This window comes from Sorex fumeus, unplaced genomic scaffold (genome assembly GCF_029834395.1).
Source record: "Sorex fumeus unplaced genomic scaffold, SorFum_2.1 ptg000043l, whole genome shotgun sequence".
Taxonomy (NCBI): Eukaryota; Metazoa; Chordata; class Mammalia; order Eulipotyphla; family Soricidae; genus Sorex; species Sorex fumeus.
In genome coordinates, this window is record NW_026606100.1 from 3,468,475 (window position 1) to 3,485,337 (window position 16,863).

At 60.0% G+C, this 16,863-nt stretch overlaps 1 protein-coding gene across 1 annotated transcript; it reads right to left on the bottom strand.

The window, feature by feature from the left end:
* Positions 1–6,056: 6,056 nt before the first annotated feature.
* Positions 6,057–16,456, bottom strand: SUSD2 (sushi domain containing 2). The gene is made up of 15 exons (XM_056120801.1): positions 16,377–16,456; positions 14,745–14,949; positions 12,741–12,892; positions 12,193–12,360; positions 9,884–10,058; positions 9,556–9,757; positions 9,340–9,425; positions 8,248–8,516; positions 8,006–8,149; positions 7,769–7,924; positions 7,023–7,271; positions 6,659–6,931; positions 6,346–6,522; positions 6,170–6,272; positions 6,057–6,081 (listed from the first exon to the last, which is right to left on the bottom strand). The coding sequence occupies exons 1-15, from the start codon at positions 16,441–16,443 to the stop codon at positions 6,057–6,059; spliced, it is 2,451 nt and encodes an 816-aa protein (XP_055976776.1). The 5' UTR covers positions 16,444–16,456.
* Between the last annotated feature and the right edge of the window lie 407 nt (positions 16,457–16,863).

Sequence of the window (16,863 nt, forward strand, 5' to 3'; positions counted from 1 at the left end):
GTGAGCACCATGTCGGCATGCGAGCAAACCCCGGTCTGCAGTAGCAGCAGCAACAGCTGCCAAGGGAAAGGGGTGGAAACCAAAACAGAGATAAAGATCTATTCAGAATTCTTCTTTGGGGGGTTGGAGCAATAGCATGGCAGGTCCTGTACAAAAACCAGTTGACATATTTATGTGTATGTGTATATACACACCTCTCTCTCTCTCTCTTTCTCTCTATACATATATTATATACATTTGTTGTGGTGGTGGTGGTGGTGTAGAGCATAGGATAGCTCAGAGGAAGAATGGCTGCCTTGCTGAAGGTATGAGGCCTGCGGGGGAGTTTGGGGTCCACACACCACAGTCAGTGTGTAATTGTCAACACACTGCAACCAAGTGTATTAAGTGTCACAGCTAAATTGAGTGACCCACCTAATGTACAACTCCTGATCATCATGACAACAAAGGGAGGGTGTGAGAATTCCAATAGCTCAGCGGGGTGGGGGAGGACCCTGGGCTTGATCCCCAGCATTGCATGGTCCCCAGGACCACTGGGAGCAGCCAGAAGCCAAGGGGAGGAGGATTCTTTAGTTTTAGTTTGGTTTTTTTTTTGGAAAGGGCCACACCCGACGATGTTCAGCTCTGACTCTGCACTCGGGAATCACTCCTGGTGGTGGTCAGGGAATCATATGTGATGCCGGGGATCGAGCCCAGGTTGGCCACATGCAAGGCAAACACCCTACCCACTGTACTATGCCTCCAATTCCGGGAATTCTTTTCTCTTGTCATATTCTGTACTCTTTCTCGGGGGGGGCCATACCCAGCGGTGCCCGGGGACCGGTGGTGCTGGGTGTTGAACCCAGAGCTCTAGCACGCGATGCTTGCACACTTTGAACTCCCTTCCCAGCCCAGGCCCTGGAGTCTGCACTCTGACCACACTCTCGTCTTTGTTTTGGTTTGGTTTGGTTTTATTTTTTATTATTATTTTTACACTCATCTTTGATCTCCACTTCCTTCCCCCAGACCTTCTCTGGTTCCGTTTTTGGTTTGTTGTTGTTGTTGCTGTTTTTATTAATTTCTCATCTACATGAACTCACATGGTGTGTGTCTTTCTCTTCCCTGCCTTATCTCAGCACATGCCCTCGGTTCAGTCCATGTTGCTGATGGTAACACATCCTCCTTTTTCCGGCTGATGAGCATTAGAGCACACAGTGTCCTCTCCTGGCCTGGCTCACTGAGTCTTGAAATCTGCAACTTTTAGATCGATACATAATGAAACAATAATGTAATGAAATGCTAATCGATACATAATGAAAGCAATTTACCGTAGGCTAACTGACCTAAAGAAGAGTTGAGTTCTTATGGCCACCAAAGGCTACAGTTTAGTTCTTCTGGTCACAAAAGGCATCACGTAACTTCAAAATAGATACAAAGCAATTCTAGTATGAAACAATATTTTTCATTCATTCATTCACTCACTCATTCATTCATTCATTCTTTCTTTCTCCGTTAGCATATTCCAGTTCAGGGTCTCTGGTGACTGGAGTGTGTCCTGGCAGCTCTGAGCACAAAGCAGGGAGCAAACCCTGCAGGACACTGCAGCACTGGGCACCCACACCCATGCACATTAGCAGGACTGAGACACAGTGATCCTCACTCGCGCAGTGTGGGGATGCGGGAGAAGCCAACTATCTTAGCTAAAGAAACCTATGGCAAACATGAAAGCTTGTAACTGTTTCTCTCGGTGATAAAATAAGAAAGAAAGAAAGAAAGAAAGAAAGAAAGAAAGAAAGAAAGAAAGAAAGAAAGAAACTAAGCAGACTTGGGGAGAACATGCAAATCTCAGGCAGTGGCCTTGCTGCGACTTGATTTGCCCCCTCATTAATGCTATTATGAAGACATTATTTGATGACCTGCAGTGGGTATGAGAAGCCACGTCTGGGTGGGTGTCTATGTCTGGATTCTGCACCCTTATTCACATACCACTGATGGACACTCATATCTTGGTTATAAATGTGAGTTGCAGATACAGCTTCAATAACCTATTTTCACTTCCTGAGGCTATTTACCCACTTGTCAGATGGCCGGGTCACATGGCAATTCTAGTGAATTTTCTAAAGGGTCTTGACACTCTTTCCCACCACGGCTGCATCAATTTACATTCCAACATATAACCTACACTTTAAGGAGCAAGTAAAGGGGCCAGAGGAATAGCCAGAGGGCTGGAGTGTATGCTTGGCTTGCAGGGAGGTCTAGATTCGTTCCCTGGTGCTGTGTGGTCCCCTTAGTACTGGTGGGAGTGACGCCCAAGTGTGGGGAAGGAAGGAAGGAAGGAAGGAAGGAAGGAAGGAAGGAAGGAAGGAAGGAAGGAAGGGAGGGAGGGAGGGAGGGAGGGAATGAAGGAAGGAAGGAAGTTGGTTCAGTGATAGAGTTCTTGCCTTGCGCGTGTGAGGCCCTGGGTTTGCTCCCCAGCATCACACACACACACACACACACACACACACACACACACACACACACACACAAGCTCCACACGGATACTGTTCAGGGTCCTCAGAGAAGCAGGCCCTTTAGCTGGGGGCTGTCAGGGACCTCTGAGCATCTACATCTGATGCTGGGGCTGGAGGTTCACGTCTCAGGGAGTGGGGAATGAAGACAGATGGAGGAGACAAGAGAGCTGGCTGGAATTCTCCGCGTGGGCTGGAGCCCAGGGTGGGTGGACCCAACACCGCGCCTTCTTGTTGCAAAGGGTGCCACAAGTTTCCTGCAGAAGCTGGAGCCACCAGGTTCCAGGAGTCAGGAAGCTGCAGGTGCTTGTGGGGGAAGAGGCATGCTGGGTCCAGGCCTGGGCGCAGGAGCTAAGTCAGCAGGCAGGCAGTGAGTGGGCTCTCAGAGTCCCTCCTGCCCTCCCACTTGTGCGTGGGACTCTCCTGTGGCCCGTCCCAGCCCGAAACACACAGGGAAGGGAACGTTGGCCAACGCCACTCCGTTCAGCCACGCCGACACAGCCCCGCACCCCCTCCCACTCGCCTGAAGCTTCCCTGTGCGGCCTGAAGGGGGCGCTGGGAAGCAGCTTCCCTCCTGGGTGGGTGGGGGGAGTGGTGGGTGTCTCAGCTCTACTCGGAAACCACCCCTGCAGTTTCGCAGCTCCTCTGCCCTGAATTTCTCCTATGGGGAGAAATTTGATCTTAGCAACAAAAAACAGCCACGTTTGAAGAAGTGCCCAGCCGGAAGGACCAACTGCTGCACCGAACAGACCCCAAAGTGTACCACAACTTGGTCACCAAAGAATTTATTTGTCTCCATAGCAGCACCGGGGGTGGTGGGGTGGGGTGGGGGTGGGCAGGTTACTGTTCTCCACATTTGGGGAGTCGAGGCTGTCAGGGAATCCAGTTATCAGGGGAGCAGGGAAAAGAAGCAGAAGGCGTCTATGGGAGGAGTCACGGGCCAGGCTGGGAGTGGCCCCAGCCCCCAACTCACACCACAGGGGTTGGAATTCAGTCACAGGCTGGGAGGTGTAGTCTGGCACCGTAAGGGAGGTGTCTGAGCAGGGCGGGCTGCTGAGAGGCTGGCAGACACCCCCTCGACCCACTACCTACCCTAAAGCTTTTTCGTTCCAGAAGTTTGCCTGAAGCTAGGTTCCCGCCCCAAGCATCCCTAACTTCCCGCTCCCAGGAGGGACGCAGACACAGACCAGCCCCTCCTCCCACCCACAGCATCCCACCAACAGCTGCCACCCCGCCCTCCACCTTTCTGGGGCTGGTAGAAGGACCCATCTCTGCCAGGAAGAGGGTCCCTACTCCACCCCCCTTCCATTTCCCTCCCCCCCCCCACGAAGCATATTAGTTTTGGCCCTGAGGCAGCAGCTCCCGCTGTATCCAGCCATCTGGAGGCCTCCTGGGAGGCTGGAGGGGAGAAGTGGGTGTTCCCAAACCCTTGGGCCTGTGGGGGACACTGTGTTGAGATTGTTTTTGTCTGTGGCTCCAGCTGGGCCCAGTGGGTCTGGCAGTGACCGCTCTTGTGAGGCCGGGGCCTGCCTTCGTACCATTCTCCTTTATTTCCACTGCCCTTTTCTCGGGGGCTCCGTCAACATCTCTACGTTCTTTTCCAGTTCTCTCCTCCACTTGCATCCTCAGGCTCCGATCCCCAGAGCTCAGATGGCACAGGGAGAGGAGACTGGGCTTGAGGTTTGGGGAGACCACTTCCCTGAGAGGGGCTCCGTGAGGCCCTCACGGAGGCCCAGCACACTCCTGGCTCCCTCCGGAGCCCTTTGGGAAAACCCTGTCGGGTGGGGGTTTCCGGCCCGGCCTGTCCCTGGCAGTACCTGGTGTCTGGGGCCCCTTCTGCCCTGGAGAGGCTGGTTCTCAGCTGTCCTGAAGGAAGCAGGCTGGGGCAGTTTACTGGAAACCCAGGGCAGCCCCCTTGTCACCCTCACTCACAACCCCCAACCCCCAGCTTCCCGCCTTCTTCTGAGCCTTTGCTGTGGCTGTTCCTCTGCCAGGAACGACCTTCAGCCTCCCCCTCTCTGGGAATTCCCCCTCATTCTTTTCACGGCCCTGTCGGGGTGCCTGCACCCACAGACCAGGCTGCCGTAAGAAAACAGCTCCTCGTCCTGGAAGGGAAGCCTCAGCCCCCTCTTATGCGTGGTTCTGCCTTCTGCTGTCCCCTCGTGGTCAGTTGTGGCACTGCAGTTAGCCACCACAGACACCTTCTACCCATAGCTCCGTGTCTTGCTGGCTCCCCACCTGGCATAGGAGTCCCCCCACCACACACACACACACACACACACACACACACACACACACACACACATCCCTGATCTCCAGCAATGCCCTCCCAGGTGCTGTTTCTCTCTCTCTCTCACACACACACACACACACACACGATCTCCAACAATGCCCTCCCAGGTGCTGTTTGAGACACACACACACACCTGATCACACACATCACACACATACATACACACACACCTGATCTCCAGCAGTGTCCTCCCAGGTGCCGTTTGAGACATACACACACACCTGATCACACACACACACACACACACACATACACATACACCCCTGATCTCCAGCAGTGCCCTCCAGGTGCTGTTTGAGACCCACAGCGCAAGTCTGAGTGCCCCGCCCTGCCCAGCCCTCCCCAGGGATTCAGGGGGCTTCAGCCTGTGCTTGCTGGTTCCCCCAGGTGTCAGAGGAGGGCCAGGCACCCAGCCGGGCAGCTTGTGAACACCCCTGGGTGAAAGGTCCAAGGACTAGAACATGGTCCATCAGACTTGTCCAGGGCACTAGCAGGCAGAGAAGAGGCAGAGTTGTGTGTGTAGGGGGTGGGGGGGGTGGGCAGGGGTGAGGGGGTATGTTCAGATCAGGCTGCACCAGCTTGCTGTGGGATGAAAGGGGAGGCCAGCCCTGTCCCTGCACCTGGACACACCCCCCTCATACCCAGTGAGCCTTCACAAACACTGTCCTTTTCCTCACCAAGCTGACCCCACTTTATGGGTAGAGATGAAGGCCAGGGAGGGGTCTGTCCCCAGTGACCTGGCAGTGGAGGAAAGACACAGCCTAGGTGGTTCGAGTATGAGGACCCCATGGGCGGATGTGGGACTCTGGAGTGGGCACAGCCTGGCTGTGCTGGACCCCGGGAGGAGGCACCCCCAGGTGGCTTCTGCTCACATTGGTGGGGAGCACTGAGTCCCCATCCAGAGGCCTGAGCGTGGGGTTCACCTCAGGTCCCAGATCCATCCTGGTCCCGAGGCGGCTGCATCGGGCACCCACAGCTTGGCCTGGGGCTCTGTGGAGGGCACTGGCATTTGCATAGGAGGGGAAGGAGTCTCAGGGTCAGACATCTTGGATACAGCCCCAGTGCTTTGGGGAACAGAGCACAGGGCACTGCGTGGCTTGGGCCTGGAGTCCTGCTCTGAGGGGTCACAGGTGTCAGAGCCTCAGGGATCAGGTCCCAGGTGTATGATGGCAGGAATCGGGGGGCTGAAGTAATGAGGCGCACATTCTCACAGGTTCTGGGCCTTCTCCTGGGAGCCCTGTGGCACCTGGTGCTGAGGACCAAGCTCTCTCCCTTCAGGGCTGTGATCCCCAGCTGCTCCTGCAACAGACACGTGGTCAGAAGCAGACTCGGGGCGCCTCTCGGGGTCCCCGGAGAGCCCAGCAGGCGCCCGCGGGTCTGGGCTCACCTGCAGCCCTTCCGACGTCTGACGAGCAGATAGATGAGCACGACCACGCCCACCAGACCCAGGCCTCCGAAGATGATGCTCAGCAGGACCGTGTAGCTGTGGGCTGGAGGGGGCCGGTGGTCAGGAGGGGCCAGGGCGGGGGTGCTGGGCTGGGCAGAACAGGCAGGCAGCCTCACCTTGCTCACAGGTCGGGAGGGGCTGGGACCAGGAGCCATCAGGCTGGCACGTGCTGACGGACGGCCCCACCAGGCTGTAGCCGCTGTCACAGTGGAAGTTGATGGTGGATCCCTCCAGGTAATTGATGCCACTCTTGTATCCATTGGCAGGCGGGGCCAGCCAGCCGCAGGAGACCACTGAGTGAAGGTGGGACAGGGGTCACAGGCCTGAGCTGCTGGCTGTTCCCCCCTCATGCAGCCTGGCCCCCGGGGCGCAGGGGTTTGGCCCCAGGGCAGGCGACACCCCTGCATCCCTCCCCCACCTCGCCCTCACCTGGCTTCAGGCTCTGGACCAGCTGCTGGTGCCACTGGTGGGCTGTCCGCGTGGCATTGGCCACATCCACGTTCCCAGTGGCCACCATGTCGAAAGTGCAGAACTGGTCACTCGCACATACTCGCGCTGCGTCGGCCGCCTGGCTGGGGCTGAGGGTGATCTCCTCGTGGAAGAGAGGGATGTAGTTGGGGTCGTGTTTGGGCCCACGGAGGAAGGTGTTGACCAAGTACGGGCTGTCGTAAGTCAGCAGCGAGGACTCATTCTTCACGGCCCCTGGGGGTGCATGGCAGGCCCTGCAGGTGGTCCCGGGGCTGGGGGGTGCTCCCTGCCCCCTCCCCGCCCTCCTCCAAGGCAGGTCACTCACAGTCGGCCCCAAACGGAAACAGCTCTCGGGAAGTGGCCTTGTGGCTGAGGACCTGGCCATTGCGCAGGGTGAAGTCATCGGTGGCGTTGTTGTTGAGGGTCCCGAAGAGGCCCTGGGTGGAGCTGAGGAACTTCTGGGGCAGCAGGACCCTCACATTCAGGAAGGAGCCCTGGTTGCTCACCTCCAGGCCTGCCCCCGAGGCCAACATGACAGACACACTCTTGCCCTCGACCACCGACAGGAACATGCCTGGGCAGGGGAGTGGGGATCAGGGCAGCCCCGGGGCTGGGGACCCTGACTCTGGGGGACGGTAGGTCTGGCTGACCAGAGCCAACTCTGCTCTCGTCATACTCCATTCCCCCGGCCACCCAGCTGGACCCTCAGAGGGGCCAGAGGTCCAGCCCCCAAAGGGACCGCTGGGCCGAAACCACTCTGGGGGGGGGGGGGGGTGGAAAGGGCGGGTTCACAGGTCAATCCTCCATCCTGGGAACTGTGGGCCCCTGCCCTTCCCAGCACAGCCTCCGAGGACAGCGACAGAAGCTTCTGTCCCCGCAGCTGCGGTGCTGGGGCTCCCAGAGCTGACTTCCCAGCAGCAGGTGACCATACAGGGGCCTGCTCTGGCCACAGGGGAGACACGTGCCCCTGTCCCCGCCCCCACAGCCAGCTTTGATGACCTGGCACTGTGACCGTGCAGGGGAGAGGGGCCGGGAGTCCGCCTGTGTCCCCCCAGAGGCAGGGGCGCTCACCCTTCAGGTCCATCCAGCTCTGCTCCCCGAGGCGCAAGATCTCCTGGTTGAGCAGCACCTGCAGCTGCCCCTGCGCCCCGAGCCGCACCTCCAGCACGTCCGAGTCGGCCTCCTGCACCGCCACCGCCTTCAGCCCCGTGCCGCGGGTCTGCGCTCCTGAGGGGCGGGCGCTGGGCTGTAGTGCCCCCACGCCACGCCACGCCACGCCCCCTCCCCCCGCCAGGACCCCGCTCTTACTCCGGGTGGTCCCGTCGGGCTGGGCCCGCCCGTGAACCCGCAGGTCGGTCAGCTGTGCCTCCACCAGCACGTACTCTCCGTGCCCGTTGAAGGTGAAGTTGGCACCATCGAAGGTGATGAAGTGTGGGTCCCCGAAAGCGGAGGCTGCGGGGGTGGGGTTGGGCGGGGCGACGGTCAGGCGGGTCTGGGGGTCCCGGCCTGAGATCCCCCCACCACACCGGGCGCGCCCGGCCGGCGCCCACCTATGCGCGGGGGCTGGTAGCGGCGGCAGTCGCTGGACCGGCGCCGCCGCATGTAGCGCGGGCACTCGGGTGCCCACAGGCAGCAGTAGTAGAAGCTGAGCACGTCGTAGAGCCAGTGCGAGAGGCCGGGCACGCGGGGCGGCGCGCGGTACGGGGGCGACCCCCAGTCGTGGCCGCGGTCCGGGGTGCTGCCGCTGGTGGAGTCGGCCGTCAGGAGCTGGGTGCCCTCGGCCGTGTAGCAGCACTGCTGGCCAGAGCCGTACTTGGGGCTGCAACGGAGGCGGCTCAGGGGGCCACTCGCCCGCCGGGTGCTGGGGGCTGGGGGCTGGGGGCTGGGGGAGGGGGTGCCCAGCCGAGCCCCGCCCCGCGCCTCACCGCCCCTTCCAGAAGGCCCGTCCCAGTTCCGCCGGTTCCAGGGCTCGGGTCCCACCCCCGCCCCCGCCCACGCTCCGGGCAGTCCAAGGTGCCCATCCCACCCCCACCCCTACCCCTGCCCCCCCAGGGCGCCTGTCCCACCCCCTATCCCCACCCTCACCCCCGACCCTGTCCGGGGCTTCCACCCCTACCCCGCCTCGGTTGAGAGGCCCGTCCCCCCACCTCCCCTTCCCACATACACGCACACTCGTGCCCCGCGCCCCCGGGATGCCCCTCCCTCCCGCTACTCCCGCCCTGGCTGGGCGCCTGTCTCAGCGCCACCTGGAGCCTCCCCGCCCTTTCCAGAACACCCGTCCCAGTCCCGCCCCCCCACCCCCCCCCGTGCGGGGCGCCTGTCCCACCCCCCACCCCGGTCCAGCGCTTCCCCGCCCAGTGCCAGGCACCGATCCTAGCAGCCACCCCCACCCCCCACCCCCAACTCTCGCCGGCCTCGCGCCGTCCAGGGCGTCTGTATCAGTCCCATCCCGCGCCTCACCCGCCCATCCAGAACGCGTGTCCCAGTACAGACCCGTCCGGGGCTCCCGCCCTCCCCCCCCAAACCCACCTCCCCCAAAGAGACCTCCCCTCCCTCCCCGTCCAGAGTGCCCACCGTCCCACCCAGTCCGCAGCCCCCAGCCCCGCACCTCCCCCTCCCCGCGCCCGCCGGGCGGGGCTCACCTGGCCTGCACGGAGCGCACACAGTGCACGGCCCCGGGGTGGTAGGTGCACACGCTGCCCTGCTCCATGTCGCAGCCGTAGTCCGTCTGCGGGCGGCAGAGCCTCAGCGCCAGGTGCTCTGCCCGGCCTCAGTGCCAGGTGCCTTACCTGCAGCCGCCCCACCAACCCGCGTCTGCTGGTGCCCTCCCGCCCCGTGCCCGCCGCGCTGGGGCTCACGTGGAAGTGGCTGGAGTCTGCGCGGGCCTGGGCCAGCGTGCAGGGGCAGTCGGGTATTTCCGCCAGGAAGTCGGGCAGCTGGTCCTCCAGCGCTTCCCAGGCCAGGCACTCGGCCCTGGCCCAGGCCACAGGGTCGGCTCGGAAGTCATCGCCCAGGTGCCAGGCCAGCGCGTGCTCGTTGCTCCAGAGTGCCTGCACGTCCCTGCGGGTAGGGACAGCGGGTAGGACACTGGCGCTGTCCCGCTGGGGCTCCACCGCCAGGCCCTGGCACCCCCCCCCTTCCCGCACTGCCCCAGCAGCCCAGCGTGCCTGGAGCCCGTGCCCTTACTTCTGCCCCTCATAGTGATCGTGGCTGACGATCCGCAGTGCACCCACGCGCCACTTCTGGTAGGGCTGGGGCGCCGGTTGGGGCGTGAAGGTGAAGCGACCAGAGTTGGGGATGTTCTTGGCCAGCGTGTACAGGTATGACCATTCTGCTCTCCAGTCCCCTGAGTAGGGCTTCCCTGAGCGAGAAGACCCTGGTGAGGCTGGTACACACAGCAGCTGGACAGATGATCCCCAGGATCCCTGGCTAACCGCCCCTCTCTGACCTCAGGCTAGTTCTCCCTGCTGGCGATCGGAGTGGGGGGCATGGGAAGGGATTTGAGGGAAAGGGGAATCTCCAGTTATTTGTTCTCAGGATAGACCCGGGTTCAAGGACAGTGTCCATGGCGCTCCTGTAGCTGAGTCATCTGCCTCCTCAGCCTCCCAGGCTGCCCGGGTCCTTCTGCCTGTTCCCTTCCTTGCCTGTGCTTTCTCTCTCCTTCCTGGGGGCCTGTGAGAGCAAGCCACAGGGCTGGCACACTTGTTCTGCATGCAGGAGGCCTGGGTCCCATCCCCAGGACCACATGGTCCCCTGAGCCTTTGTCTGGAGTGTTCCCCCTTGTTGCAGGCAGAGAGGAGGTCCAGGTAATGTGTATTTGGAAAACCGCTGTCTGGAACCCAAACCAGTCTAAAGGCATGAAGGCCTTTGAGACACAGAACCCATTTGAGGAGACCAGAAAACCACTAAGTCACAGAAGTCCAGGCCCAGAGTGTGGCTGAAGCCCCTGGAAGGAGAATCTCCACTGCTGGACAAAGGCCATGCTAAGAACAGTGAAGGCCATCAGAGCGCCAAGCTCTCCTTCCTGGGCAACTGCCCTAGTAACAGATGTGGGGGATGAGAGGCAGTTTAAGAAAACTGTATATGAATCGACTGGAGAGATAGTACAGTGGGTACAGGTGGGCAAACTCAGGTTTGATCCTCAGCAATCCATATGGTCCCCTGAGCACCGCCAGGAGTAATTCCTGAACAGATCCAGGAGTAACCTTGAGGACTGCCAGGTGTGGCCCCCCCCAAACAAAAGAACAAACAACTGTATACAAACTAAGTTGGCAGAGAAACTAAGACAAGGTAAGCATCTCCCCATTCTGGGCAAGTGGCCTGACCCGGGGACCTCCTTCGTTTATGGTGCATTTTCTCCATCTTTGGGATTCACCGCAGCACTACCTGGGATGTGTGCTTGGCTCTTTCCATTCTGGACACGCCTCCGCTCTCTCGAGTGCGAAACTCTTTTTTTCTTCCCTCGTTTCCCCCAAAATGTATTTTACATCACTCTTTACCTCGTTTTTTTTAATTCCCCCCTCCCCCCACCGTCCCCCAGGGAAGGCAACATTCCTGGAACACCAGTAGAAAAGTTGGGACTGAGTTTCCTTTCCTGCAAAGAGCAGTTCCTTGCTCCAGCCTGAGACCCACGGCTCCCTGAGCAATCTGCCCAGGCTGGGAAGAACAAGTGGCACTCAGATGACAGTCTAGTGGAACAGGTGAAACGTCAGGTCCGCATGGAGCGAGCTGCATAGAGAGGTCCGCTCCTTGCAGGGGCTCAGGGAAGACACTCATCCATCCTCAACTTCCCCAAGCACTTCCCAGGTGACCAAGCAGGAATCCATGGGGGGACCCCCTCCCCCCCATACGCACACCTTACCCCTCAAGGCTGCCACCCCTCCCCTATACCACTCCCCTTTCCCTCCCCTTCACTATTCCCCCTCCCCACAGGCCAGAAGCAGGTCCTGAACACCTCTGGGTGTGGTCCCCAAACAAAACAAAATCCTGCCTGGGGCTTGGAGATAGCTCAAGTAAGGGGGGAGGGGAGGGCCAACCCAGGCTCCATCATGGGCATCTCATATGGTCCCCTGAGCCTGCCAGGAATAATTCCTGAGTGCAGAGCCAGGAGTAAACCCTGAGCACTGCTGGGTGTGGCCCAAACACAATAACAACAAAAGTGGTGGAGTCCCGAGTGCAGTTCCTGGCACAGTAGGGTCCCCTGAGCACCTCCAGGTGTGGCCCAGGTGTGGGCCAGGTGCTGGGGAGCAGCAGAACTGTCAAGAGGCTGCCAGGCTTAGTATCGCTGGGAGTGTCCCCGATTTCAAAACCAGTCCGGGCGGGGGAGAGGGCTCAGAGGGCTGGAGCACATGCTTTGCATGCGGGAGCCCTGGAGTCACCTGAGACCACTGGGTGTGGCCCCCCCAACACAACCCAAGCAAACAAAAGACCAGATGCAGGCCGAGACCCCCCAAGCCCCCCACCGCAACCCACTTCTGTGGCCCTTATGTCCGTACCTGTCTCTTGGTACCCCCACAGCTCAATGTTGACCACCTGTGCGAACAGGTCAGTGGTGGTCCAGGTCACTGAGAGGTTTCCCGCGGTGCCCTGGGTGCCGTAGTACTGCCAGCGGGTCTCATTCACCAGCTGACACTTTTCTGTCGCTGACACTTTGCTGGGGTGTACTGAGGGGGGCGGGGTTAAAGAGTGAGGGGGAGATCTGAGGATGTCTCGGGGCTCAGAGAGGACCGAGCAGAGAAGCAGCCACTGCCCCATGCAGACCTGCGCGGCCAGGAGGGCTAGTGGCCAGAGCCAGGCCCTCCCTCTGGAGACCAAGGCCTCACCTGGCCCCCTCCACTAGGCCTGGGGCTGGCCAAGTCTGCAGGCAGGCGCCTCCCCCGCCCCCTGCACCCTCTGTGTTTGGACTGTTGGGGTGCCAGCACAGGAGCGGAGCAGCTATGGTAAGGCACCGCCCCAGGACCTGTTTAGCCAGAACAGCAGGTGTTCGGGGCTTATTTCCCTGGGAAGTCCCCCCGTGGGCCAGGCCAGAGAGCGTGGTGCTCACCAGCCAGCCAGGTGCCAGCGTACGGGAAGGAGATGCCATTGTCCATGGAGATGTTGAAGGGGATGCGGCCAGTCTCGTAAAGCAGAGGCGACACGCAGTGCACAACGTTCTGGTTGTCCACGTAGCCCAGGGTCTGTACACTCTCCTTGAACCTGCAGGGGTGGGGCGGGAGAGACAGTACAAGGGGTAGGGTGCCTGCCTTGCATGCTGCTGACCCTGGTTCGATCCCCGGCATCCCATATGGTCCCAATAGCACCGCCAGGAGTGATCCCTGAGTGCAGAGCCAGGAGGAACCCTGAGCATTGCCGAGTGTGGCCCAACCCCTCCCCCCAATTTCTTTTTTTTCCCCAATTTCTTATGTCAACAGTTATGATCCCTACTAAAATGTAAGCCCCACGTCCAGAACATTTTCATGGATAAAACTCCCTTTCAGGTAGCTAGAGAGATAGTATAGCAGTTAAGGCACTTGCCAGGTCGACCCTGGCACCGCATGGTGTCCTGAGCACCATAGGGAGAGACCCCAAATACGGCTGGGTGTGGCCCCAAATGAAATGCTCATGTCCCCAACTACAAGCAGGGCTCGGGTAAGACCCTGGGTAAGGTCCCCAATTCACACAAGGACAAACCCAACAGATTCTGGCTCCTTCAACTAAACGGTTTCAGAAGGACTAAAATTGACATGGCACAAGTTTCCCCTTATGGAGGGTGGCAAAGTCCTGACGACTAAGACCCCAAACTCGGTTAGTTCCCGGTATAATCCAGTTTAGTTAATAGGATTAATCTCTCACAGGAGACCACCAAACTCAGTTCCCTGTGTAGTCCGTGGTCAAAGGTGAGACCCCCCTACTAACCTGTGACATTTCTAATATCTGAAACCTCAAATTTATGATATTCCCAAAATGAAACTTCCTCCCAAAAAATAATAAAGACACATCCCCTCTCCAACCATATTAGACAGAGATTCCTTCTGGCATCTCTCCACTGTCCCAGTCCAGAGAGCACGTCTGCTGACAAAAAACTTTTTGGCTTTTTGGGTCACACCCAGCGATGCGCAGGGGTTACTCTTGGCTCTGCACTCAGGAATCACTTCTGACAGTGCTCAAGGGGCCATGTGGAATGCCGGGGACTGAACCCAAGTCAGCTGCATGCAAGGAAAACCATATGGGATGCCAGGGATTGAACCCAGGTCAGCCACCTGTTAAGTCATCGCCCAACCCACTGTACTGTTGCTCCAGCACTACAATAAACTTTCTTTACTCTTACCTAAGCTGCCTGATAAAGGGTAACTGCTTTTGTTTTTCTTGCTACTTTACATCACGTCCAGTAATGCTCAGGGCTTACTCCTGGCGGGGTACTTAACCTGGGTTGGCTGCACACAAGTCAAGCACCTTCATCCTAGTACTATCTCCCTGGACCTAGAGTCAACTTTCACTAAGTATAAAAGATACTCAGTGGGTGCTGGAACACGCCTCCCTGGGGAATGCATACAGCTAGTTAGTCCTTTCTTTCTCCTTCCCCTCCCCTCCCCTCCCCTCCCCTCCCCTCCCCTCCCCTCCCCTCCCTTCCCCTTCCCTCTCCTCCCTCCCATCCCCTCCTGTCCACTCCCCTCCCTTCCCCTCCCTTTCCCTTCCCTCCCCTCCCATGCCCTCCTCTCCTCTCTCCTCTCCTTTCCCTTCCTCTCCTCACCTCTCCTCTCCTCTCCTTTCCCTTCCTCTCCCCTCCTCTCCACTTCTCTGCTCTCATGGGGGAATACTTGGGTTCTCAGGGCTTACTCCTGGCTCTGCGCTCAGAGGTCACTCTTGGCAGGGCTCAGGGCTATGCGGTGCCAGGGAACAAAGCCAGGTCTGCTACCGAGTGCAAGGTAAGCACTCTACCTAGGAGATAGGTAAATGCGCTTCAGCCGGTACCAGTCTGCTTGTTCTGACCCCATCCAAGTCAACTGCTTGGATCTGTCTCCGGGTACTCAGAGTTGGGGTGTGGGGACCCCCATGTCCCGTGGCCCACCTGCAGATCACACGGCTGTCGCTATCGTGCGACATCAAGTGCTGCACCTGGAAGTCCTTGCCGCCCATGAGGGAGCCCGAGTAGGGCGAGATCTCCAGGCAGAATTCGCGGAAGTTGGTGCAGCAGGTTCCCAGGCCCTCACAGGTGGGGTGGCAGGAGCATGGGCCTTCCCGGTCCCCGCAGCGAAGTGAGCAGCTCTGGGAGCCTGGAGGACAGAGCCCTGAGCCCGTGGCCAAGGGGCACGGAGCCTGCACTGCCCCTCGCCCCCAGGCCCCCAGATTAGCAGCCCCCAGACCCCCAGGATCGGTGCACAGACACCCAGACACCCAGGGCCCATGGCTGCGAGACTCTCTGTGCTGGCGACCTGGCCTGAGTTGGGGGGTGATCAGCAGAAACACTTCCAGATTTCCCCAACGTGTGGCCTCAGGATACGGCTGGCCCTTGGCCATCAGGTCCCAAAGCCAATGCCACAGATGTCTAAGCTCTCGACAGGGACCTGCCTCCATTCCCTGAAGCATCCATGGACCTGAAGTCTAGAGGACCCCCCCAGACCCAGATTTGGGGGATCAGCAAAGAGGCAACTGAGGGCTGGGGCACATCTGAGCATGGCCCCAGATCAATGGGACCCTCTCTGCCCTCAGGGAGGGCTGCACCCCCCCTTCGGGGAGAGGAGGAAGTTTCTATTGTTGGTTTGGGAGCCATACCTGGACCAAATAGGGTGCCTGGGATCCAACCCAGGCAGACCACATGCAAGATGAACACCTTCCCCCATGCTCTCTCTCCGACTCTTGGAGGGACATGTCCAGCAGAAGGTCCAACATGACCCAGATTGGAGAGATGGGTAGAAGGGCAAATTTGGGAACCAACTTTCAGGGGACCCAAGGCAGTTGCACTGGCCAGCAACGACAGTGGGGGACTGAAAGTGGGCTCACCTGGCCCTCCCTCCACTCTCCACCACCCTGGAGGGGGACCAGCGGGGCCAAATCCAGCCTGCACCACCTGGCAACACTCAGCTCCGTCAAGGGCCTGGCACTCAGAGCATCAATATTTGCTGAGGATGAGATGGCTCCCGGGGCGGGGCGGGGGGGGGGGGGGGGGAGGAAGCCAGGAGCTGCCAGAAAGTGAGATCAGAGGCGGCGGGAGTGGGGGTGGGGGGAGCACTGTCATTTCCCTGCCACAGGACACAGTGGGTGTTGGGCCAGGCAGGGGATGCCGCAGGGGCTGGGGGTCCCCCAGCCCAGCCATGTGGGGGCCAGGGTGCCCACTCCAGAGTGTGGGTCTGGCTCTTCCTCTCAGAGTCCTACCTGATGAGACCCACAGTCCTGCTTCTGGGCGATTCCTCCAGGTGCCAGGAAGCTCCCTGGGGGCTCAGGGTGCAGCCCAAGACTCTCCTGGGTCCCCTCCCTCTCAGACAGCCACGGCCCCAGGCTCCCAGGGGGCCTTGGGTGGACAAAGACCCCGCACACCCTGCTCTGTCTCCATCAATGGCTCCTGGCCGTGGTCCCCCAGAATTTCTTCCCCACACCCCAAGATCATCACTGACAGAGCAGCTGTGGCCAGAGGTCGTGTACCAGGGCCAGGCTGCAGAGACAGACGGCCAGACCGGAGGACAGAGGGCAGGGTCGGGCGTACCTGCTGCGGGCCGGGGCCCCGGGGCCGTCAGCAGCAGCAGCAACAGCAGCAGCAGGGGCAGCTTCATGGTGCGGAGTCCGCAGCAGCCAGCACTGGACTGGGAGGCGGCGGCCCGGCCCGAGCCTGGCCCCGCCCGCCCGCCTGCCGGGAGGATCAGCCCCACCCCGCCCAGCACTGCGCTGCGGCCCATCTCAAAGTCCACAGGTGCCAGCAGAGTCACCTGCCCTGTTAGCACATTCCTGGCCCCACTGACCCAGGACACAGGGGAGGGGCTGAAATCTCCCACGAGAGGATGTCCCGGAGGCTGCAGCTCCCGACCCCCTTCCTGTCTGGACGGGGCTCCTTGGGAGAGGAGTGGAGCAGTAGGGTGGGGGGGGGGGCGAGCCTGTGGTAATCCCAGGGGTGCAGCCCAGAGTTGCTGGGAAGCTCCTTCTCCGCTTCCTGCTAAAAGGCCAGCCTAACCCCGCCCCACAAACTGGCGGGATGC